The sequence below is a fragment of the Stenella coeruleoalba genome (genome assembly GCF_951394435.1).
Source record: "Stenella coeruleoalba genome assembly, chromosome: 6".
Classification (NCBI taxonomy): Eukaryota; Metazoa; Chordata; class Mammalia; order Artiodactyla; family Delphinidae; genus Stenella; species Stenella coeruleoalba.
This window is the reverse complement of record NC_137151.1, coordinates 107,399,277-107,424,208: the sequence shown is the minus strand read 5'-3', so window position 1 is coordinate 107,424,208 and position 24,932 is coordinate 107,399,277. Positions and strand designations below refer to the sequence as shown.

The window sequence follows — 24,932 nt, the reverse complement described above, 5'->3', positions numbered from 1 at the left end:
ACACACACACACACACACCTTACTTGGTCACTCAAAAACCAGCAGCCAGCCATTTCCCAAAGCTAAGGAAGAATTTCTTGGGCACTGTATATATCCAGTTGGCTAATAAGAAAATACTTCTCCCTCCAGCCTGGGCCTTGGCTAGTTAAGGGGTGGGAGGGACCGGGAGACGGGTTACTCCGTATTGTATCCACCGTGCTGCGAAGAACTCTCCTTCACTCGCCCCCCGCCTCCTGCCCGCTCTGGGCAGTCCGAGCCCCGTCCCCTGCGGCCCTTTCTCCACTCCGGGAGAGGAGGGCGCTGTTCGGGCGGCGAAGGGGAGCCCCCGTGTGTCTAGAAGGCCTCTCCCCACCCCCACCCCGTGTGAGTTTGTACTCCTTGGCATCCTTGCCTGGGTTGGGTGTTGGGGAGCTCAAATTGCAGCTACAAACTGGCTGGCAGCCAGGGGCCGTCTATTTAAAAGCGCCTGCTCGACCGGAGCCCGTAGTCTCTTTGGAAACTTCTGCCGGGGAAAAAGAGCTAGGAAAGAGCTGCAAAGCGGTGTGGGTTTTTTCCTTTTTTTTTGTTTCTTTTCTTTTTTTCCTCCTTTTCATCACCCCCTTCTCCGTTTGCACCCTGCTTCGGGCTTCACGCAGAACCTGCGAATTTCGAAGAGGTGCTGGCAGAGTGGGAGAAAAGAGGTGTTAAGGGCTTGGATTTGGTCTTTTTTTTTTTTTTTCTCTATTTCCACATTTTCCCCCCACCCTCGCGGCTGCAGCCTCCGCCTTTTACCTGTTCCGAGGCAGCCGCGCGCCGCTGGCAGCTGAGGGTTAGAAAGGAACCGGGTGCACTTGGAGATTTTAAACAAAAATTTTGAAGACGAATCTATTTTTCTCCCCCCGCACCCCCTCCTCCACAGCCTCCGATCTCATTATTCCGGTGGTGGTTTTGGGGTGAATAATTTTTGGCCCCCGCCCCGCAATTCTGACCAGGTCAGGCTTGGGGAGGGGTTGTTTCTCCCGCCTCCGATCCCTCTGCGTGCACCTGGCGCTGCTCTTTTTTCCCCTACCTGTTGCAAGTCCGTAATCTTTGCAACTGAGACTTGCTTGCAGGCACCCCAGCCCTCCATCGCTCCCTACATTTTGCAGTTGTCTGGCGGAGGCCACCTGCTCTACCTGCCAGAAATTTTCAAAAGAAAAATCAATTCTCCGCGCGCCCTCTTGGCCCCCTTCTCCCTTCATTCTCGCGCTCCTGCCCCGCCCCAGGTAAAGGGGGAGACTCGGAGAAGATGGTGCTCACCGCGGTCCTCCTGCTTCTGGCCGCCTGTGCGGGACCGGCCCAGGGCCTGGGCTCCTTCGTGCACTGTGAGCCCTGCGACGAGAAAGCCCTCTCCATGTGCCCCCCCAGCCCCCTGGGCTGTGAGCTGGTCAAGGAGCCGGGCTGCGGCTGCTGCATGACCTGCGCCCTGGCCGAGGGGCAGTCGTGCGGCGTCTATACTGAGCGCTGCGCCCAGGGGCTGCGCTGCCTCCCCCGGCAGGACGAGGAGAAGCCGCTGCATGCCCTGCTGCACGGCCGCGGGGTTTGCCTCAACGAAAAGAGCTACCGCGAGCAAGCCAAGATCGGTGAGCACGCTCAGTGTGCCAGGCAGCTATGCGGCGCACGGGCGGGGGACACGGCACAGGCTGGCCCGGCGCGCTCTGCCCAGCAAGTGGCTTAGAGCCTGGGTGCATCCCGGGAGGAGGGCGGGGAGGGTCCTTGCCCCTCGGGATTGGAACCCTGGCCGATCCTGCTACCCGGGTTACTGTCTAGCCGAGGCTCTCCCTGTTTTCGCTTCTTTTCCTCGCTCCTGCCCACACCTCCTCCACCCCACCCCTCCCCCCTCGACTAAACACTGACTCTTAAGATCCTATTCAGTCTCCAGGTCCAAATCCCCAGGTACTGAATCTCCAGTCCGAAAATGTACACCTTACATTATTAACTCCCTCTCCACCACCCCCATCTACCCAATATGTTGTGGGGTGGGTTTGTTGGGGTTTTTTTTTTTTCCTGAACTTGAAAAAAAATAATGTCTTTTGTTAAAATATTGCTTTAACTGGGGACCTGGAGAGAGAGAGGCGTCACCGGTCTTCTGTGGTAATTCCACCTTTGTCCTTCCCAGCCCCCTACCCACCCACCCCCCGTCCCTCCTTGACGTTTCTATTCTCCTACCCCACCAGACACACACGCACACTCACATGCACACATATCACACGCACGCACGCACGCTTGGTAGCTAATGCCTTTTGGGTGGGGACTTCGATGCCCCTCCCACGTGCACACCCATTGCTCTTGACTCGATCGGATTGACCGCGGTCAATTATACAACATACTGAAATGCAAAATACCGTTTTTCCTCCCTGGAAAGGAAAGATTACTTTAGCCAAGCTCAGAGGCGGCGGGAAGGTGGTGAGGCGGTAAGTGGGGGAGGGCGGGAGTGATGGAAAGAGATAAGAAGGAAGGGTTTGGTGTTCCAGGGCTGGTGTTTGTCCCCGAATCTAACTCCTTTTCCCGTGCCCCAGTTCAGATTTTACCTAGGAAGAAAGGTGGATACAGGGTTGGGAAGCCAGAAGAGGCATGAAATTCAGACATCACAGCTTCCCCGCCAGTGCTAATCGCCCACTCTCCCGCGTTGCCCCTCAAGCTCTCAAACCAGATCACAAGTGGGCGTGGTGTAAATGGAAGAGGGGCCCTGGAAACGCAGAATGCAAAATCAAGGGGGCGGAGACGGAAAAGCCAAGCTCCCGGAGCCTCCCCTCCGCCTCCAAGTAGCCCCGCCTCCGGGTTGCCCCGCCCCCAAAGTCTCAGTGCCAGGAGTCTCGGGTTTAAAAGGTTGACAGAGCTCTACTTTTCAATCAGAACAGTTCTGCGCCCCTTAGACTGGGTTTCCTTTTGGAAAGTTACTTGATCTTAAATTTTTAGCAAAAGTTTAATGAACTCTACACAAGAGTCTGGGTTCTGAGACGTCGTTATCGGTCCTCTCCCAAAGGGGTTCAGACTTAGCTAAATAATGTTTATTCTGTGTAGTATTTTATTACTGGGACAATGCTCTTCTTACCTCCTATCCCCTTCCATTACGAGCACCCCAACGTGAGTTTTCTTAACTGCACACTACAGACACTGTCGTGTAAGAAAGGAGTGCGTTGGCGCTTGAGAAGAGGCAGGAGACCTTTCCTGGGTTCGACCTGGATGCTCACAAACCCTGCAGGTTTTGCCTGTCGCAGGAGGCCGTCCCTCCAGCTTTGCAAGAGGTAGTCTTTCTCCAGACTGCAGCCTGCAAAAAGGGAGAGAGAGCAACGTGCAGGCCCCGGAGGCCCCAGAGGCCGGTTTGTGAAGTTATTTTTATTAAGAGCCACTTTTCAAAGGCGGTCCCCCTCGCCTTCATCTTGTGGGATGTGGATTTGGAAAAGCTTAGCACGGGGTCGGGGGTGGGGTATGAATCGATTTCCTGGCTTGGAAGCGAGCGCTCTGGGTAACAATCCGGTCACATCGAAAGCATGCAAGCTATCGCTCAGCCGCCTTCTGGCCCCATTTTTATTTGCCCAACCGTATGGTTGGTGTGATGTGGTTGGTGTGGAAGGTGCCCGCGCGCGCAGCTGCTGGGAGAGCAAACGGGCGCATCCAACTTTCCAGTTCAACCCAACACACGCGCACACACACACACACACACACACACACTCACACACACACACGCTTTTGTCCCAAGCAAGATGCCTTTTAGACTTCTCTGCAGCCCCTTCCTCAGCCCCCACCTTCAAGGTGCCTCTGGACCAACACGGAGCAGCCTTCCTCCCCCTCCCGCATCCCCATCCCCATCCCTCTGGAAGACTCCACCCGCCTAAAGCAGGTGCCTAACCCACTGTAGTCGCTGGATGGCTGCCCTTGACCGGTGGCCGGAGTTGACGCCTTCCTCCCGGATGGATGGGATGGGAGTGGGCTCTCCTGGCTAGAGCTTTTCAGCCCGAAAACCACTGGGTGGGTCCCCCAAAAGTTGGAGATGGTGCAGCGACGGTACTTAAAGAGAGCTCAACGAACAGAGAGAGGGAGGAGAGTGTCAGCTCCTTTAGGCAAAATTACTGCCCCCTGACACTCCACCACCACTCCTCCCTACCGATACCAGCAGTGCGAACTTGGATTTGCCCCAAATTTAGATACAGACATAGATGATAATATACATATGCACATATATCAAAAAATATATGGAGAGAGAGAGATTTAGGGGGGTTTTCCAACCAAAAAAAAAAGTGCATTTCTAGAATCAGAAATGGGGAGCTGAGGAGAGCGAGATGGCAGGCAGCCAAAGCTTCTGGGAGGAAGAGCGGAGGGCGGGAGGGGACTGGTGTTTTGCTAGGCGCGTTGCTGAGCAACGGGAGAGGGCGTCCGCCCGCGAGCCTGGTGCCGGGAGCGCTCCAGGCCCTGCATTTTATTCTGGCCAGTTCAGGGGCAAAGATAGATATAGAAACAGAGGGCAATGTGAGGGAGGGCTAGAGGGAGGCGGGAGACAGGAGTTATTTATTGGACCGGGCTCAATAAATATGGGCGAGCTGGGTCGAGTCAAGGAAGGACCGAGCTTTGCTCTCAGCTTTGTTTGGAGAAGGAGCCTTGCGGCTTTACTGGCGCACATACTTGCCCGGGTCTGGAAGATCTCTCTTGTGCCTGTGAGATATTAAGTTTGGGATACAGGGAGAAGTGGGTTCTGGGTTTCAGTTCTGTCATTTAGAAATAAGAGAGGAAGAACAGAAAATATGCTTCTGGGAAAGAAAGAAAAATTACCTAAATAAAAATGAATTCCGCCTTTGCTTCTTTGAGGGGTTTGGCCCTCCAGCACCCTGGCTTCCATTCTCAGCCTGGTCCAAATGCCATGTTGAAATCAAGTTCCAGAGTTAGGTTTATTGGCCAAATTTTTGTCTGGGTTGAACAAGATCACGGAAAACTGAAGGAGACAGATTCCTTTCCCACCCGTATCCCCTCCCTTTGAAACAAGTCTTTAAGAGGCTGGCTGTGCCCTGAGCCAACCAAAATGGGAGCTGGGAAGACGAGAGAGGGTGCTTTTAACTTGATTTTTCTTGCCTTCCCCCTCCCCTCCCTTCCCCCTCTTTCTGCTTTGTCAGTTCAGACTGGAAGAGCAAGCACAGTTGGCCACAGTGAGAGCTCATTTTCTTTCCACTTCTCCCCCTACCCTCCCCACCTCCACCCTGACCCCTTTCTTATCCCTCCCTCCCATCCCACCCCCTTCTCCATCCCCCAACTCCAAGGCCTTCCCCTGAGGGCTTCAGTTTTAACTTGGAGCAGCTGTGCGTTAGTCCTGGGGCTTGGATTGGATTTGAGCAGGCAGGTGGGCTTGCAGCTGCAGAGGGGGGACCAGCCTGACCTAGGAGCCAGAGGTCACCATGAGGGTCATGGCAAAGGGCATGGGAGCAGGAATCCCAGCAGAAACCCTGGTCCCCTTAATGGGGAAGGGGGGGGGTGGGGTAAGGGGGAAGGTGCTAACAGGAAAAGAAGGTGATTTTTGTTATCTAAAGTTTTTACTTTGTACCTGAGCAGTGTCTTTGAAACTCAGTTATTTAATGTATGGAAAATAAAATTTTGGAGAAGGGCCACCACACTCCAGGTCTATTGCCTCCAGAAATTGGAAGAACACCGTAAACAGACCAGGTACCAATGAGGTCCCACTGGAAGCAGAAGTGAAGAGGGAGGAGGCTGTTTGGTGAGGTTTTGTTTGAGATTTTGTTTTGCATTTTTACTATGGTAGGTCCAAAAGTTGCAACCCCCAGAGACCATCCTTCAAGTGTAATCTGGACTATGTTTTCCAAAAAATAAGATTTATTACATATCTGCAGGAAGAAATAAGCAAATTAAAAAAGCCAGTTCTAAGCTTCTGGTCCCCTCTCCCCATATCCACAGAATCCCCCATTCTTGTTTCAAGCTCCAATTCTTGCCATGATATCTGTTATGATGTCTTTTTTTTTTTTTTTCCTTCTTAAATATAAATCCAGAGAAGTGACTGGAAATCTCTATGAGAGGCAAAGTAGCCTTTCCTGCCTGGCCACTCAACTTAGCTAGGTCCGAGAGTCTCTCCAGGAATTGTCTGGGTTTTGGCCAAAGAATGCTACAGCTGGAAGGAACCCGCAGTGATCATGGCATCATGGCAGTCAAGGCCCTCATTTTACAGATGAGGACTCTGAGGCCCTAAGTGCAAGTCACTAGCCCAGAATTAGGCGCAGGGTTAGAGGCAGAGCCAGGGCGAGAACTCAGCCTTAGAATCGTGTTGAGCCTAGGCCTCCGTTCCGCTCTCCCTGGCTTTCTTCCTTAAGTCACTAGGTCTCTGGCCTCAGTCTGGTCTAACCTGCAATGGGGTCTTTGGCAAATATCACCCGAGGCTGTCATCCCATAGCTTTGGGGGCGGGGGGAGGAGCTGGGGGGGGGGGCGGGTTGTGAGGATGAAATAAGAGCTCAGAACTGGGAGTGCTCCATTTGAGGGGAAGAAGTGAAGTGACGCCAAAGTGGAGAAGGCAGTACCCCTTTATTTGCAATCCCTCCCCGTTCTGTCCCTTTTTCTGCACGGTCTTGCAAGCAAGGCTGGCTTAAGCCAGTGGTTTGGGATGGGGGCAAGGAGGGTGGTGTGTTCAGTCAGGACTTCAGGTCCATGTGCCAAACCTCATTTCCTGAATGACAGGGAGCTGTCCTGATGCGGGCAGGCAGGCAGGCAGGCCCTCGCTGCTCCTTGGCTAGGCAGCGGTCCACAGTCTCTAAGGAGCCCACGGCACAGAAGTGGCCGGCTTCCCATGGCAACCAGCCTCCACCATCACGGGCTTCCATGGAGCCGAGCAGCAAGATGATGAGATCTGAGCTCGGGTGGGGTGGGATGAGGGTGAGGGAGTGATTGGGGGATTTGCGCATCAGAAGAAAAAGAGAGAAAACCACATGCCACAAAAGTTGTTAAGGAAGAGAGAGAGAAGGTCACCGGGTTTTTGAACGTAGTCAGGTATGTGGGAGCTCTTCCAGAAAGAGAGGAGAGGAAACCCTCCAGATTACAGCTGGGGGCCTCACGTTGATCTGAGGAATTGCTGGGAGCCATCCTCATACATCCTGGTTGCTGGTGCAGCTCCTCCTTTGGGGGTTTCTTAAGAAAGAGGCAGATAAGGCTGTCTTCCCAATAGGTTAGACCAGCTGTCCCCAACGTTTTTGGCACCAGGGACCGGTTTCATGGAAGACAATTTTTCTACGGACCGGAAGCAGGGGTGAGGGGGAATGGTCCAGGCGGTAATGCCAGTGATGGGGAGCGGCAGGTGAAGCTTTGCCTTCTCCCTGCTCACCTGCTGCTGTGCGACCCGGTTCCTAACAGGCCACGGACCAATATCGGTCCGCAGCCTGGGGGCTGGGGACCCCCGGCTTAGACCACCAGGTGAGCCCTGGGGGGTGTTTTAAAGTAAATAGGTTATCTTATTTTTGATCCCTCACTTAAACCATCAGAGATCAGCCCTTCTCTTACCAAATCCTGAAGCAAAACCCAGATTGAATTTGCACTCAGAACCTAGCCTCATATGACCTCTGCTGGTTTGCAGAGATGTTTTACATGGGCCCCTATTATCCTGAACTGGGTAGACTGTACCATTACAGCTGTACTGGGGAGCTGCTCCCCAGTCTCCCTGTCACCTCAGTGAAGATGGCTCTCCTTCCACACCCTTTAGAACAGCACTGTCCGACTGAAATATAATACAAGCCACATACATATGTAATTTCAAACTTTCTAAGAGTCACTTTTTTAAAAAAAAAAAAAGGTAAAAAGAAACAGGTGGAATTAATAATTTTAACTGTATGTTTTAACTCAACATATCCAAAATATTATAATTTCCATATATACTCAAAATAAGCAATTATAATGAGATATTTTACATTCTTTCATGTTAAGTCTTTGAAATCTGAAGTGTATTTTACATTTACAGCACATCTCAATTCAAACACCAAATTTTCATTGGAAATACTTGATCTGTATTTTTAGTTTTCATAAGATTTACAGTTGAAAAAGTAGATTCGTATACCTGAGTTGCCCTAAATATACTCAAAAGTTTTCCAATAACCAAGGATGTTTTTTTAATTTAAATGAAATAAATCTTAAAATTCAGTCCCACTAGCCACATTTCAAGTGCCAAAAGCCACATATACCTAGTGGCCACCGAACTGGACAGGGCAGAGGCCACCAGCAAGCCCCTCCCATACCTGAGAAGGGAAATACTGTCTCTACTCTCCTCCTGCCCCAAAGAAGTCAAAAAGGAAAAGAGTCTGAGCTTTAATTGCCAAACAGGACAGACTCCCTTGTTTGACCCCTAGCAAGTCTCTCTTCTTAGGGGAACCAGGGTTGGGAGGGGAAAAAAAAAAAAAGTGTTCAAACCATCCGCTCCCTGCCGCCCCCTTCTGGTCATACAGGACTTTTCAGGGAATTTGGCTACTTAATTGTGCTGTTCTGAATGGGCCGTGATAAGTCACCAGTGGGAGTGTGGCCAGGTCGGAGAAATGGTCCCTCACTTCCTGCCTCTCCTCATCTCCCCTTCCCCCCATTCAAGGCTGCCCCCCACCTCACCCCTCCATTACCTTCTGGTTTGGGGTGTATATAGGAAAGAGATAGAGACGTTTCTACTGAGCATGTGCCTTCCCCAAGTCTAGAGAGATACTGGATGGCTGGATACACTCATCTTGGGAGTTGCGCATAAGTGTGTATCTCTTATGGGTAAATTTATCACCAGCTGCCGCCCAGGGATCAAGAAACGTATGCCAGAGTCATGGCCCTGAATCCTAGTTTGTCCCCAGGGAGAAAAAATAAGGAGGATCCTTCCTTTACAGTGGAGGATGTGCGAGTGGGACCCCAGCCTTTCATTCTGGGGAAGTGTCACCAACTTGACACCTGCCGTATCTACACTGCGGAAAGGTGGTGGGTCACCTTTTCTCTCTCCATCTTTAGGTAAAAAGACCTAGTGCCTTAATGCAGCATGAAGGAATGGGATTAGACAAAGGACAGACTCCCAGGCTGAGTTCTCTAAGTGGGAAGCAGTCCTCAGAAGCTCTTGGGCAAAGCCCCTCTCACCTGAGGTTGGCAATCAGTCTCCCCAGAGATGAAGGTAGAGCCATCACTTCCCAGCAGACCTTTCTTCAGTCCAAGGCACCTGAGATCTTGTGATCTACAAGTAGGCACCTGTCAGCCACATATCACAGCAACCAGATTTTTAGTTGATGATGGGAACAAGGGAGGTGGGAGGCAACAGAGACCTACCAAGGCAGAGACCTACGCTGAGAGTTCATTAGCACGTAGCAGCTCATAGAATCCTCACAACCCTATGGAGAAGTGGCTGTTGTCATCCTCCCCATGACTCAGATGAGAAAACTAAGGCAAGGAGAGGAGAGGAAGCAACTAAGAGAGGTCAAAGTACACCTGCACCAGGATTTATTGAACCACGGTTAGCAGCCCCATCTTCCTCCCAAGAAGGATGACTGAAGGTCAAGGGCTGGTAGTCTGGCTCCTGACTCTGTTTCTTTGCTTTGCTCTATGGTGTCTTTATTTCTGTGCTCAGGATAGAGATGTCACATACCCACGTTGGTTTTCCTGGCCTGAAATGGCGGGGGGCTGTAAAGGAGCTCAGGGGGCTAAGCCTGTTGCTCTCTCTGTCCAGTCACTAACTCTCTGAATCTGCTCCCCGCCTCTGCCATGTACCCCAGGTCAGCAAGCCTCCCCTCCAGTGTCTTTTTGCAACTCCTCCCTTCTTGCAACGGGTTCCTTAGGGTAACAGTCGTTTGGGTTTCTTTTCCTCTTGGGAAGTCAGTGTTCCTTCCCTTCTCAGCCCATAATTCAGGTGAAGAAGAGCCCAGAACATGCATGTCTGTTACTAACCACAGAGGAAAAGAAAACAGAGTCTTCCAAGAGAGACTGGGGCAAGGTAGGCTCTGGTCAGTGATGTTACGGGTAGGAGCGGGGACGGGGCAGCTCCCCTGGAAGGCTCTGCAGCCCTCCCTACTGCCCCGTCCCCTTTTTCTTTATGCAAAGGCACACACAGTGTAATTGAGTCTCTTGGCATCTGCAGCTGGGAAATGGTCAAACTTCAGGAGACTGAGACACGTCTCACATGTTTTTAAACAGTGAGCAGCTGATCCAGCATTTTCGCAGAAGCCTTACGTGTAGCAAAGAGCAGGAGACTGCAGGTTGGCTAGGAAACAAGGCCAAGTGGAGAGGAGGCACGGAGAATCCAGCCATACCCAGGCATGGATCAGTGCCCTCGGACGAGCTGCCCAGGGGAGTTTTCGGCAGTGATGGAGGTGTCGTTGATCTGCGCTGTCCAACACAGTAGCCACTGGCCACATGTGGCCATTGAGTAGCAGATATGTGGTTGGAGCAACTGAGAAGCTGAGTTTGTGATCTGACTTAATATTTATTCATTCCAACTGTATTGGACAGCACAGTCTTAGATCAGAGAAGCCCAGTAAATCCAGGGGACCCTACTTCTTCCCGCTCCTGTGAGGCTCACCTCCCTGCCGCCTTGTTCCCTCTGCAGCAGCTCCTGTGTTTAAAGGCAGGTGCATGGGTGACATGACCCCTCAGGGTATCCACTGAGCTCTAACATGCCGCCGCTGGCATTACAGAACTGCTCCTAGACCTCCTGCGCTGTCTCGTGAGCAGATTCACGCATCTCTCCATTTAAAGATTATTTATTGAAGACCATAGGCTGGAGAGACCAAGATAAATGACAAAGTTCTCCCCTTAAGAAGCTTACTGTTTGAATTCCACAGAGGCAGCTAGAATGAGAGGCAGTGGAAACCCAGCTCCCCTTTTCATTCTTTGTAGAGAGATTCTGGGTGAACCCCTCTTGTCTTCTGGCTAGGAAAAGAGACTACTCCCAGGTCCAAGTGGCCTGGCAAAGCCCCACATCCTTCCTGAGCTGCGAGTTCCGAGTACACCTCAGCTTCTTCAATTTCCGTAGGCGAAGTCACAATATCTGGTCCACCCATTTTCTCTAAGTTTGATTATGAGGTCAAGATAGCGTGGGAAACAAACACCAGGCTGGGCCCAGGCTGTTAATGGTGCCAAGGTAGGACTCACAGCCCTAGGGTGGAAGGTTCGATTGCAGGAAGCAGAAGGTCCCCAACTGGACCCGCCCCATCACTGGGCTCGGGGAGCAGGTGGGATGAGAAGGCTTCCTAAGAGCAAGTACCTGGTCCTGCTGCTAAAGCACCCCGCGCCTGCGGGAGAACTACAGTGAGAGGGCGGGTTGGAGACCGTGGTGGGCCTTGGGGAGGGAGCATGCATTGGCACTTGTGCTGTGAGGAGCAGGGCCCGCCCTGGGATGCCTCTGGGTCCACACTGGCTGGGCCTGCACCCAGACACACTCAAGGTTCACTGGGGGAATTCCCTGGCGGTCCAGTGGTTAAGACTCAGCACTTTCACTGCCGGGACCCTGGTTCAATCCCTGGTTGGGGAACTAAGATCCCACAAGCTTCATGGCGTGGCCAAAAAAAAAAAGGTTCACTGGGACATGAGGATGGCACAGTCCTCAGGCAGGTTTTCGTGTTGCCCTGGGGAGTGGATGTTGCTGCATCAGTGTGAATGCACAGCGCCTTATGAAGGAAGGAGAAACTGAGTTGCCGACCCTAACACTGCAGGGGCTGGGAGCATCAGAGAGCCCGGGTGGCAGGACTGGGGGCAGAACAGAGCAGAGAATCACATAGTTATCCAAAGGTAAATATCGGGACAATATGAGAACCCTTGCTTCCTTAGTTGTTGGATAGATCATGGAGTTAAAGGGCCCTGCCTCAACAGCTTCCCAGAGGAGGGAACAATAGTGAACATTCCCTTGCCCACTCTCTGCAGAATCCTTTCAAAATAACATCTAGAGATAGGAAGGGAAGTCCTCGATCTGTTTCCCTTCTTTCCCTGACCGTGTTTCAGGTGCAGATTAAAGAAACAGCAGGGGGTTACACACTGATTGCATTGCCCCCGCCCCACACCTGCCTTCTCCACCCTGACCCCCCCCCCCCGTGGGTCCTTCCCAGTCCGGGCATGTCCATCTCCCTGACTCTTTCCATGCATGCCGCAGACACACAAAGAGGGGAGGATTGGGGTGGTTGTCAGAGAAGTAGGGGAGGGAGGCACACAAATTCCAGATTTTAAAATTGTTTACAGTCCCTACAAGGAAGCGCCACGGACGTGTTCTGCGGCCATCGGTCTCCTCCGCCACCTACTGGCCGTATGGAGGTATTGACATGCTGGTCGACTGGGTTCCAGAACCTACTGCATTGCTAAGTTCCCTAGATTGCTATTCACGTGCAGGGCAACTTCCCTTATATCCCACCTAAATCCCTTCTGCAACCTTGCTCCATTTTCTTTGGATGCAACAGTTCAGGAGCTGCCAGTCTACTTGTGCCTTCTTGTTTTATCTAAAACTTAAACCCTTCCAAAATTGCAAGCCTATTTATGACTCAGCTGCAAAGCAGCTGAGTAGGGCTAGTTGGCTCTGGCATCCCAGCTCCAGTCTTACTTTCCAGCCCTTTAATCTTCATGGCTCTGCCCTGGCTCCGCTCCAAGTTTCCACTGTCTCTCTGGAGCCTACAGGTGACCGCAAGACCCTGATTAGTATCTTTGATACTCGACTCTCCCGCTGCCTAAGTAATAGGTCCCATGGGGTTAAGTGGCACCGAAACCCGGGAGGCACATCAAAACTTTAAGTCTGCCCTTCAGAAACAGCCAAAGAGACTGCAAACTGGGGAGGGTACGCCCTCAGGAACCCGGCCTTGGTGAGGCCAGGGGAAGGACAGAGGGTTTGCAAAAGTACTTTGAGTTCCTTAAGGAAGGCACTTCGTTCTCCAGTATCAACCTTGCTTAGTCTCAAAGCTAACACTTTTGGACATAAGACCAAGAGAGGTCAAAGTAAATTGCCCCAAAGTTTCCTGAACCATTGTTAACAGCCCTATCCTCCTCCCAGGAAGGGTGAGTCAAGGTTAAGGGCAGCCACAGCACTTCTCAAAGATCCTAAAATATGAAGAGTCTTGAGAAGGGCTGCTGACGCTGGGGGAGGGTGGGCATTAGCCAATGTACTTCCACGACCACCAAAGCCAGAGAGAGAAGCTCCGTGAGAGAAGGTGAAACGGCATCTGGAGGATCACATCCTCTGACCAAAGGGACAGGGGGCCCCCAAAACAGGTGACCAGAAGAAGGTGGGTGGCACTCCCACCCCAGATATCTTTAAGAACCGCTGGGATGGGTGCGTGTACTTGTGGACACAGGGACGGACGATTGGAGGGATTCGGGGAGCTGGAAAAGCCAGCCACTGGGAGTAAGCAGCCCCGGGGACCTCTCCTGATGAAGAGCCCAGATCCACAGGTGCCCCTGTGGACAGTCTGCTTTCCCTCTGGGCCAGGCCAGAGCAGCCCCCAAAGGAGATGCTCATCCTTCCTCCATGCGTCCCACACCCAGCCCTCTCGCCCTCCTCCCCTCCCTTCACCTGGTTACAATCTTGATTGGGGAAGGCGTGTGGCCATGCACACCCAGAATGCTCCCAGCCTTTCAATGGCAACCATCTCTTGCCCTCTCCCCTCCCCCACTGCTCAAGCGAGGGTCAGAGCGCTTGGGGATGCCCAGAGAGTCTGAGTGAAGTGTCAAGTCACTCAGTAAGATGTGACTAGGCAATGGTTCGCTTTTCCTCTCCTCACCCCCTCCCTCAAGACCTGGGCCTCAGGTTTGGGCCTGAATTACTAGATAACAGAGCCCTAATCTTTCACTTTGCACAGAGTCCCCCACATCAGTTTGCTCCACCCTGCATCCCACCCCCATCCTAGCTAATCCCACAACCAGGAAAAGTTGGTTTACGCCAAAAACATCACTCTGTTAGCTAATCTCCGGAAGGCTCCATTCCACCTGCCAGGTGCATCACCTTGTTGATTTATCATCCCGATGGGTTTTGATAGAGTCAGAGCACAGGGCAGGACATGCTGGGAAGAGGGAGTGAAAGGCCGGAAGGGGACAGGGATCCTGGTACTGAATTTTGTTCAGGGAGAGCCTGCCCACTGCTTTGTCATTTGCTTTCTCACACCTTCTTCTCCAGAAACTACTTCCCTTCCTCTCCTAAATACCCAAATCAGCCGCCACCCAGGACACTGCGAACCTCTGGAGGCGTCTTTAGGGTGGGGCACTTCCCTGCCCGGGGCTTAAGGACTGGATTACCTATTTGATTAAATCTGACAAATCCCGAGCCAAGAGACAAACAGGTGCTTGGGTGCTTCCTGCCACCTGCCATCCTGACCAGGTTAGGCCAGGCCTCCACATACCTCTCCTAACACACACCTGGAACTTCCCCTGGGCTGAAATCTCCTGCCCCGGGGACACCAAACAGTGTCCTCTCACAGAACTGCTCCCTCCCTGCACCTCTCCTCGACACCACCTCCTCAGATTCCTCTCCTTCTATTTCCCAACCCATGCCTTGCCATCTCAGCTCCGGGGCAGCCCGGTGAGAGCAGCGAGGGTGGACAACCGGATTCTTCTTCAGTCTATTTGAGTTATTCAGGGTCACCCCCAAAGCCCTATTTTCTTTTTCTAGAATTTGAAAAGAAAAGAGGGCAGTGAAGACAGGGTTCCCTGCCCGCAACCCCCCTGCCCTACACCTGCTCTCACCCTGGGCATCCTGCCCACCTGGGAAGAGCAATCGAAGACCTCCCGCCCTGGGTCTGCCTAGGCTGGTGAGATCAGGGCGCTGAGAGGAGGGACCCAGAGACGGGCGCCTGTGAGATGAGAATTTCATGGAAATCTGTGAACCAAGAAAAGGCCGGAGGCTGGAATGAACAGATCGACAAATAAATGAACAAAGTCCTAGTTCTTTAAAGGTCATAAGTCAGCTAAATATAGACTGTCACCAAGTCACTGCTATATATAACCACTCCACCCGCAGCCAGCAGTCTGCCTCTCTTGGCCTGGAGCTGAGTTATGTCCCAGCCTCCCAGGGCACAGAGCACAGAGCCAGCTCTGAGAAGGAAGCAAGGCCCCGGGCTTCCATGTCACCCCCAGCCACCGGCACTGATCCCCTCCAGACCCCACATTTCTGGCTTTCCCAGCTCCCCTCTTCCTGTTCTGCCTGATGGTCCCACCCCCCTGCCCGTCCAGACACCCCAGGACCCTCCTGCCCTTGGTTTCCCGGCTCCAGATATATCTCAACTCCAGCAGTTCCGAAAACACTAAAGGATGGACTTGGCCTCTTGGCCACGTTCTGGTCGTCGCCTACTTCCCCCGACAGCCTAGGTCTCCAGAATGTGTTCTTACATCACAGCCCCGCCTCCGGCCACCACCCCATCTACTTAGCCAGCCCCCCAACAAGCAAGCCCCTTCCCACAGCCCTCGCCCTCCCCGTCCCCAGAATATCCTCTCCCTCCTGTCCGACGTCCCCTCCTGTATCAGCCTGACTTTTCCAACACTCTCCTACCCCATGAAGTCGCCCCGGATTTCCCACCACTTACACGAGTGTCGACTCGTGCCCTGGTTCTCAGTTCCCTGCTTTCCCCAGTTTGGACGAGTCCAGGAGGGCAGAGAGCCCGTGCCCTCACCCCAATCCTTCGAGCCTCGGGCTCTGCACGGTTGGGTCTCAGCCCCCTTCTCCCTGCAGAAAGAGACTCCCGCGAGCACGAGGAACCGACCACCTCCGAGATGGCGGAGGAGACCTACTCGCCCAAGATTTTCCGACCCAAGCACACCCGCATCTCCGAGCTGAAGGCCGAGGCCGTGAAGAAGGACCGCAGAAAGAAGCTGACCCAGTCCAAGTTCGTGGGGGGAGCTGAGAACACCGCCCACCCCCGGGTCATCTCTGCACCTGAGATGAGACAGGAGTCTGAGCAGGTGAGTCTCAAGGATTCTCTCCCCATCCGCCTCTGCATCCACACCCCGCAGCCCCAGCTTTCCACCTTAGCCCGCGTCTAAATGAGCGTGCGTGCCAGCACTTTATACGCCCAGGGGGCGCGGCAGGCGAGGCGGAGGGAGACCTTGGGTGGCAGGTATTGGGGACGGAAGGCGGTGACTCTCCGTACGGACCCTTTACCACGCCCCCCCCCCCATACCCCAGCCATGCTTTCTGCACGTCCTGGTGGTTCCCGCGGGTCCTGGCACGCCTCTCACCCCTCCTGTCCGCACACAGGGTCCCTGCCGCAGGCACATGGAGGCTTCCCTTCAGGAGCTCAAAGCCAGCCCGCGCATGGTGCCCCGTGCCGTGTACCTGCCCAACTGTGACCGCAAAGGATTCTACAAGAGAAAGCAGGTACGCCCCGTGCCAAGCCCCAAGTTCAGGGCGCTTGCCAGAAACCTCCACCTCTAAATGCCTGGATTTCTGTCATTAACAACACTTTGTCCCAAACCTCCAAAATCCTTGCACTCATCACAGTCGTGATTGTCCCCATTCCCTCCTACACTATAATCTACTGACGTTTTAATGGTTCACCTTACATACATGAATTCATCTAAAAAGGAAACTTTCTGTCACTGCGTCACGTCACACGTTGGATGTGTTATTTTCTGATAGGCACACGTAAATATATACATATACATGACTCTAAAACGTGTTTTAACCACATACCACTTGAAATCATTTAGTGTCCCATTCACAGCCAGGCTACCCTTTGGGCAACGGCTGATGAAGCAGTCATCTGAGCCCGTTAAGGAGTACACATTACCTTAGGGTAGTGATCTCAGACTTCCTAGGGCATCAGTATCACCCCGAGGTCTTGTTAAAACACTGATTGCTGGTCCCACCCCAGAGTTTCTGATGGTAGGTCTCGGGCAGACTCTGAGAACTCGCATTTCTAACAGATGCCCTCCCAGATGACTCTGATGAGGGCATCCCTCCTCTAGGTTAGGAGTCAAGAACCAGAAAGCGTTGCGTGAGTGCTTGGCTCTCCTGTTTACTAGCTGTGTCCTCTTACCCCAGTTAGTCAATGTCTCTGCCTCCAGTTTCTCATGTAAGATGGAGAATAATTTTACCTATTATTCTCACATGATTATGAGGAATAATGGACTAATCTTTATAAAGTACTTAGAACAGTACCTACAATATAGTAAGTGTTAGGCGGTGCCTTGTATGTGATACAGCTATACAAGCGATGCCTCCTATTATTACTATTATTGAACAATTTAATTTATCATCATTTTCATCATCACGATCATGATCAGGTTATATCATTCTCTGGAAAATACCAAGTTGGAGGACCCTGAATGGGTGACATGAAACAAAGTCGTAGGAGCTAGCCTAGGGAAGACTGCCTAAATCAGCACTTCCCCCCCGCCCTCCCCCCCGTCCGCCCATGCAGTGTGGACACCAGAACCCCCAGGGCTGGGTACAGCTCCCTCAACTCTCCGGGGGTGAGGATCTGTCTTGAGGCAGGGAGGATGAAGGGCCAGGCAGGAGCAGAGCCTCGGGGTACAGCCATCCTCACTGCCTGTCACTCTCCCACCCCAGTGCAAGCCTTCCCGTGGCCGCAAACGTGGCATCTGCTGGTGCGTGGACAAGTACGGGATGAAGCTGCCAGGCATGGAATATGTGGACGGGGACTTTCAGTGCCACACCTTCGACAGCAGCAATGTTGAGTGACGCGTCCCCTCCCCATCTTTCCCTCACCCCATCCCACCCCCCCAGCCCCAACTCCAGTCAGTGCCTCCCTCCACCCCAGGACGCCACTCATTTCATCTCATTTAAGGGAAGAAAATACATATATCTAACTATTTGAAGAAACTGAGGACCTCGGAATCTCTGGCAAGGTCTCAACTTTGAAAACGGCAACAACGGAGATGCACAAAGCTAAGGAGACACCCCCCCCTTTAAAAAAGTTTTTCTTTTTGAGGCAAGTTGAGTGAACAGGGAGGGCAAGAGAGGAAGAACAAGAGAAAGAAAAGGGAGGGAAGCAGATGTGTGTGAGAGAGGGGAGGACGAGTAGTCACGAGAAGGAAAAGCAGAGCGTGGGCCGGAAGCAGCCGCCTTTACGTCCAGCCCCGGCCCGAGGTGGGGAGCCGCTTGGGCAGAGCGGGTGCAGCCCCAGGTGTGGCCTTCGATGACACCCTTGGAATTTGCCCGGTTTGGATGGGTCACAGGGGGAGAAAGGAAAAGACAACAGGCGTCAGTGCCTCTCCTGGATCAATCTCCGCCTGCCGCCAGCAGCTTGCACGGCTCGACGGGTCCTTCCTCTCCTCCCACCCCGACACTGTTCTCTCTCCCTCAAATTTACAAAACCTAAAATGCATTCCATTCCTCTCAACACACAGCAAATTCATAACTGAGTGATACTAGACAGGCAGGTGTCCCTAAGTGGATCCATGAATATGAAGTATGTGCGCATATCTCACTCCCCCTGCAGACTCTGAGAAATCAATCCACGCCCCCAATAGTGGGAAGATGGGTTCTTCCAGGGCGGCTAAAACTCTGCGCTGAACGAAGCCTGTAGTTTCAGCCCTTCATTGCATCCAGTTCGCAGCTAGCACAGCCTTTGTGGGGGAGGATAGGCTGGAAAAACAAAAAGTGGGCTTGTATTTATCTACAAGGCTCCATATAGTATTATATAGGCATATAAATCTATTTTCTTGATTTTTTTCTTTCTTCCTTCCTTTCTGTCAAAGGTTTGCATTAACTTTTCCAAGTAGTTCCTCTGGGGGCATTGAAGAGCGTCCTTATTCTGGGAAAACCAAGAAAACCCATCTTCTTGTAATACAACCCATAATGCCTGCCTCCCATGAGCAGCGGCAAACTCAACCCTTTGTGGGACACAGTGTTGGATTTTTTTCGTGATTTCCCGTGTGTGTGTGTTCATGTACCACCAAGCCAGGTGGATGAGCACACCCAGCGGTGCACCCACCGAGCTCCCCAGGACATCCCATTCACCTTTAGACCCTTGGGAAGTCACTGTCTCTGGACTCCCAGACCCAGTGAACCCGATAGGTCCAAGTTCGACCCCCTGGTCCTGCCCAGCCTTTTTGTTTCATCTGGACAGAGCCTGCCTCTGGAAAGCCTCTTTCAGCCTTCACGCTGGCAGAGCAGGAGAGAGACTGAAATGAGAGACGGCAAAGAGGGAGATGGAGGTGAAAGGTTTAAATATGGGGAAACAGTAAAAGTGATTGTTCAGGCCAGAGTAGTTGAAGCGAGGGGCAGAGAGCTGGAGAGACAGGGGGCTGACTGTCCCGCTCTAGCTTTGGAGCGAAGCGACAGAAAAGAGAACAAAGCCAAAAGACACTTCCCTGGGTCCCCACCTGATAATGCCTCTGGAATTTAAGGGGAAGGAGAGAGGAAGTTGGGGGAACAGGTTGTAAGAGAGAAATGTGCTTAATCCAGGCCTTGGATCCAGGGAAGGTGGGTAACTTTCGATGGGTTCTAGACTGTAGCGGCTGGACAGAAACAGGATCAGTAGAGACCAGCCATAGTTTGGAAGGGACAAGCCTATGTGCTCACCTGCCCACCTTCACCCTGCAATAAGGGACTGAGGCCAGAGAGGGTTTCAAGCTCTTCATCCACTCCGGCCAGTTCTGGCTTCCGTCCTGGGGTGGAGGATGGCGGAAAAGCCCAGGACAAGCAGGGAATGTGTGTTTTGGGGTGCTGTCATTTGACAGCCAGACTTTGAACCAAGAAAAATCCCATCCTCCACGGACTCCCCCCAACAAGTGGGCAGCCCTGGGGCTGCCCTCTGAGGATGGAGATCGCCGGCCAGGAGAAGGGTCTTGGACATGGCGAAGGAGACCCTTTCTCGCTGTGAACGCAGCTTTCTCTACTCTTTCCTGATGACACGACGCCGTGGAGACCACACCAGCATCTAACTTGGGGACGGTGAAGAGGGATAGCTAAGGAGCAAACACACTCCAGCTAGTGGAAAGCCTGCAGCTCTGGAACTTGGGGGGATGTCTCCTGCTTCCCTGGCCAGGACGGTTGGCTGGGATGGAAGAGGCAGTCGATCTTCGCAGGACAAAGGGCCTGAGGGGTTTGGCAGCCGTGAGGACTTCCCTGACCTGTCGTGTCACCGTGCCCCAGCTCTCTGCGCAACTGTCCCCAAGCCCCCGATTCACATTTCAATGTCTTAGGCCAGTATCGTCAGCCTTTCCCACTTCACTGTTCTTTCCGCCCATTCTTTCTTTGCATCATGATCAGTCGTCTACCTGGGACCTACCGAGTGGATACTGGGGGGTCATTCCCCCTAAGAAAAGACTGAACCAGGGATTTGCAGAGCTCTCCCCACCCCCCAAGGCCTGGACCTGGTTCCTGGTTCCTGAGAGGGGCTATCTTTTCCTCCCGCTGTTTACTGGACTTTGCAGGGGCCTGTGCTCCTTCCATGGGCTCTTTGCCGTCAGCCGTAAGGTGGGGGATTGGGACCTGCTTTAACGCCACCCGTCTCTTCAGGCCTCCAAAGCTCACACTGACTAACCCAAACCTGTGAGTCTCTCTCTAGTGCTTGCAGGGAGGACGGGGCGGGGGGAGGATTCCGGTCAGCTGGCCACTCCCTAGAGGATGCTGGACCTTCAGACAGAGGGAGGTCTGGCCTGAGCCCAGGGTGGGAGCCCATGGGGAGGCAGACATTGAGGAAGGTGAGCCCTCCCCTGGGCGAGGTGGCGGGAAGGCAGGTGTGGTGAGCTGCCAGCTGTGAAGTCCCGGAGCAGGGACCTTCTTGACCCCAGGCTGCCTGTTGGCCGCTGTCTGCTCACCCAGAGGCCTTAGGCTCTGGGTTTTCTATGGCCTCAAGTCTAAACGTTGGCCCACTGCGCCAACAGGAGGTCTCTCCCCATCCCCCTTTGACTCATGCCTCGCTCTGGCAGTGAAGACCTGTGTCTGCCTCTACTGCCAGGTCACTTAGGGAGGCCTAGCCAGGACTGATTCCCCCTGCCCCTAGAGCGGCCCCACGCACAGGGGCAAAACAGGGCATCTGGGACGGAAGAGACTCGAAAGTTTCTCAGACAGCCAGGCCTGGACAGACAGGCCTGGAGACATTTAGCCCCCACACGGAGGGGGAGGATGGGAGGCCCTGTGTGGTCCCATCCCTTGTCCCCTCGCCCATTTCCCTATCACCACCGCTGTGGTCTCCATGGTAACCCAGCAGGGCCAACCTCCTCCGGGGGGGCGGGCCTGGACCACCACTCTCCCACTGCCCAGCTCGTCAGCAGCCACAGGGCTACCAAGCAACTGCCCAGCCCCCCTCCAACTGGGGCAGTGCCCCCCCCTCCATCCACTTAGCCCCCAAGAGGGATCCAGCTCAGATGACAATTGCAGAGAGGAGTGGGCCAAGGAGAAGCAACCCTCTGGTCTCGGAGAGGACAGATTTGGCTTCCAAGAGAAAGGAGGCTCTATTTTGAGAGGTAGTGGGCCAAGGGAACGGAGGTTACCGGCCAGCAACCTGGGCGTTGTACTGTCTTTATTTTTAAAACCACTAAAGTGCAAGACTTATTTTGCACTATTCTCCACTTTTTTTTTTTCTCATAGGCTTTTGGTGTCTTTTTATAAACATACTTTCTTGGTTTTCTAATGGAATATATAGTTTAGCCATTTCCACAGACTCTGGCCTCCTCTCTTTAACTTTTTTTGGATGGGAGAAAGGGGAGGTGAGGGGGGTCAGCCGTCCTGCACCCGTTCACCCCGCCTCTCTGGTCCTCGGCCACCAGCCTGAGTCCCGGACCGTCCACCACCAGCATCACACAGTAGCCCACACGGATAGACAGTTGTCAGACAAGATTCCTTCAGATTCCGAGTTGCCTACCGGTTTGTTTGTTTTTTAGACAGCAATAACCACAGCACATATTACTGTAGTTCTTTATAATTTGACATACATACATACCATAGCGCTATTCTCTTTTTTTGTTTTCAACTTTTTTTTTGTTAATAAATGCTCATAATCTTTACTGGTGAAAAGGATGAAAAAAAAACAAAAAACCAACAAACAAAACCTGTTTGTGGAAAAAAAAAGAAAAAGAAAAAGCGGGGGGAAAAAATCACCTGAATGTGGAAGAGCTCGCCTCCTGTTTAGTGTTTTGTACGTAAGGAAATAAAAAACGAGAAAAACAAAAAAAAAACAAAACAAAAAACCTGAGGATCTCACGTTTTATTAAAAAAGTGAAGATTGCTGTATACTATTTATTCAACTTATAATTTATGTTACTCCTTGATCTTTGTCTTTTGTCGTGACAAAGCATTTATTTAATAAAGTTATGCATTCAGTTAGCCTGCGTCACCTTCCTCCGAGGGTCCAGGGAAGGTAGGCGAAGGGAGAGAGAGGACAGAGGGAAGGAGAGAGGACCAGGTGGAGGCAAAACCAGGGCCTGCTCCCTGCAGAGGGGCCCCCAGACCCAAACCCAGGTGCCCCCTTCTCCATCTCTCCGAAACCCTTTCAGTGAGTTCCCTACACAAGGCGCTTAGGCGGGAGGGTGGTCCTGCAGGTTCAGCAGCGTTAGCACTAGGACTGTTATCATTTTTACCATCTAATCGCAGCTCCCGCTGCTAAAGAAAGCCATCTTAATCAACTCCTAAGCAAATGATGGGTCTCTTCTCCTCAGAGAGGACTTTAAGGAAGGCAATGCTAGAATGTTCCTCTCAAGTGCTCAACTCCTGGGAACCTCTGGCAGAGGTGAATCCTACCTCCTGCTCTTGCCCAGCACCCCGTTGCCATTTCCACCCGCTGAAGAGGAAAGTTATGAAATGGCTAGTAACTCTGATTTCAACCCTCCAGCGGCGTAAGGACCACAATTCCTACACTGTCCTACCATCCGCCCTTCCTTCCTCCGGCCGCTTCTCCTCATCTCCATGTCCCCTCTTTATCTGCGAGCCCACAGCAGGGCACTGCCCTTCATGCACCCCCCCTGACCACCCCCAACAAGGGCCTCCATCCATGGGCACAGCAGGGGGACAGAGTTGGGGGCATCTCCACTCTGCCCGACCCGGACACCCCCCCCCTCCGGTGCCCTGCCCCGTCCGAGTCACATGGCAAAGCAGAGACGTTGGGAGTGTCCCTGCCTGGCAAGGGGCTGGCCTGTCATTGGGCATGTGTCCTTTGGAAGCATCACTGAAGCTCTCTTCCCTGAGACCACGGGGCCCGTACACAGCTTTGCAGATGTGCAGCCGTTCAGCCAGCGCCCGGCAGTGACGGCAGAGATTGGAGGGTGTGACAGCTGCGCTGGGAGGCCAGAGACGGACCGGCCTTCCTCACTTTCCTGGGCGGGAGTGCTGATGAGTTGTGCTGGGCGGGCACAGGAAGAGTGGCACGCAGGAAGGCCGTGTGGTCCAGGTCAGGCCACGTGGCATCACCTGCCCCGGGACTGTCTCCTGGCCTCTCCGCGGGCAGCTGCTCATCCACGTACTGCCTGGGGTGGGTGGGGGGCAGGAGTGGGCCAGGATTCTTCTCAGACTTGCTCCCCCTTCAGGGCCCATGCCACCCCCAGGCCCACTCCACCACGCCCCCTACTCCTACAACCCTCACCTCTGGACATCCCGCTCAGGTACCCACGTCATTTGGGACCTGGCTCCGGGCTGCTGTGCACCTGGGCCCACCCCCTCCCTATACAGTTCATCATCGGGGCCCAGAGCACGCTGCTGACCACATGTTCACCTGGGGGGCCTCGTGAGCCGGTAGGACTGGGCTGGGGCCTGGGGTCTGCTGTGTCCCAACCTCACCCCCAGGTTTGGCAGCTGGTCCAAGGCCACACTCTTAGAAACACTCTCAACTCCACGGTCTCACCTCCATCCACTGAAGCCCCTCTCCGAGCCTGGGCGCCCTCAAGGGTTCCGCATGGCAAATCTGAAGATCCCCCTCTCCCATTCCAAGCATGGTCAGCTATTCCAGTGAGAGACATGGAGCGAGGGCGCTGCAACGTCAGCGTTTTACTCAGTGGAGAACGAGAGCCTTTGGTCTCCCCTATTTTGCTGTTCAATTCATCAACCCTCCCCGGTTCCTCCCCGGGGATCCTGGAGCCCATGGCTCCACTGTTAGCATCTACTTGTCCGGGTGCCACCTGCCCTGCAGCCCCTCGGCCCTGGATAAACCTCCCCTTGTCACTCCTGCACAGCCCCACTGTGCCCTGCTGGAGAAAGTCCCAGCATCGTGTGGGCTGACACCGCCACAGAATCCCCAACCTCCAGATCCTGCCTGGGGAACCTCCCAGGTTCCCCAACACACTCTCACGTTCCTCCTCATACGGCCTTCTCGCTATCAGAGAAAACCAAGACCCGCCTCTGAGAGCGTCCTATCTTCTCATCCCAACCCCTATGGAGTCAACCCGTCATGTTCTCTCCCACCTCCCCCATCAGTCCTCCTCTGTTTCCAAGGGACAGTCCCCTTCCTTCTCTCTCCCTGCCCGCTGCTTCCCCATCTCCTCCATCAACCAGCCCCTCTCCTGCTGTGTAGGCAACAGAGGAGAGGGAGAGAAGGGGATGGGTAGGAAAAGTACCTTTTTTTTTTTTTTTCACACACACACACACTGTATTTTTTTTTTTTTTTTTTTTTGCGGTACTCGGGCTTCTCACTGCTGTGGCCTCTCCCGCTGCGGAGCACAGGCTCCTGACGCGCAGGCTCCGCGGCACGTGGGATCTTCCCGGACCGGGGCACAAACCCGCGTCCCCTGCATCGGCAGGTGGACTCTCAACCACTGCGCCACCAGGGAAGCCCTGTATTTTATTTTTACAAGAGATAAGTGAACTGACACCAAGCATTGTAAATGCATGACCACAACAGAAGCAGCAATGATTGCAATTACCAAACACGAAACACACTCATACTAGGTCATGATAGTGACATTCAGTCCAGGGATCCTCCACTGTAACAGCTCCTTTACTTTGCAGTGAAAATTGATTTGTATATTTTTTGCCTCTGAGTCCTTGTGGGATTTTTTTTTTAATTCAAACAGAAAGTCACAAAAATTATCATCATCCTCATCAGTTCACTCAGTCCCA

The 24,932-nt window shown here is 53.1% G+C and overlaps 1 protein-coding gene across 1 annotated transcript; it reads left to right on the top strand.

The window, feature by feature from the left end:
• The first annotated feature begins 374 nt into the window (after positions 1–374).
• IGFBP5 (insulin like growth factor binding protein 5) lies at positions 375–22,207 on the top strand. The gene is made up of 4 exons (XM_079923721.1): positions 375–1,601; positions 15,648–15,877; positions 16,173–16,292; positions 17,487–22,207. The coding sequence occupies exons 1-4, from the start codon at positions 1,268–1,270 to the stop codon at positions 17,616–17,618; spliced, it is 816 nt and encodes a 271-aa protein (XP_079779847.1). The 5' UTR covers positions 375–1,267; the 3' UTR covers positions 17,619–22,207.
• The last annotated feature ends 2,725 nt before the right edge of the window (positions 22,208–24,932 follow it).

Excerpts from the sequence above, each read along its gene's own strand:
- IGFBP5 (XM_079923721.1), top strand. The coding sequence starts at position 1,268 with ATGGTGCTCACCGCGGTCCTCCTGCTTCTGGCCGCCTGTGCGGGACCG. Across the intron at positions 1,602-15,647 it reads CCGCGAGCAAGCCAAGATCG|AAAGAGACTCCCGCGAGCAC; the intron begins GTGAGCACGCTC and ends TTCTCCCTGCAG. Across the intron at positions 15,878-16,172 it reads TGAGACAGGAGTCTGAGCAG|GGTCCCTGCCGCAGGCACAT; the intron begins GTGAGTCTCAAG and ends GTCCGCACACAG.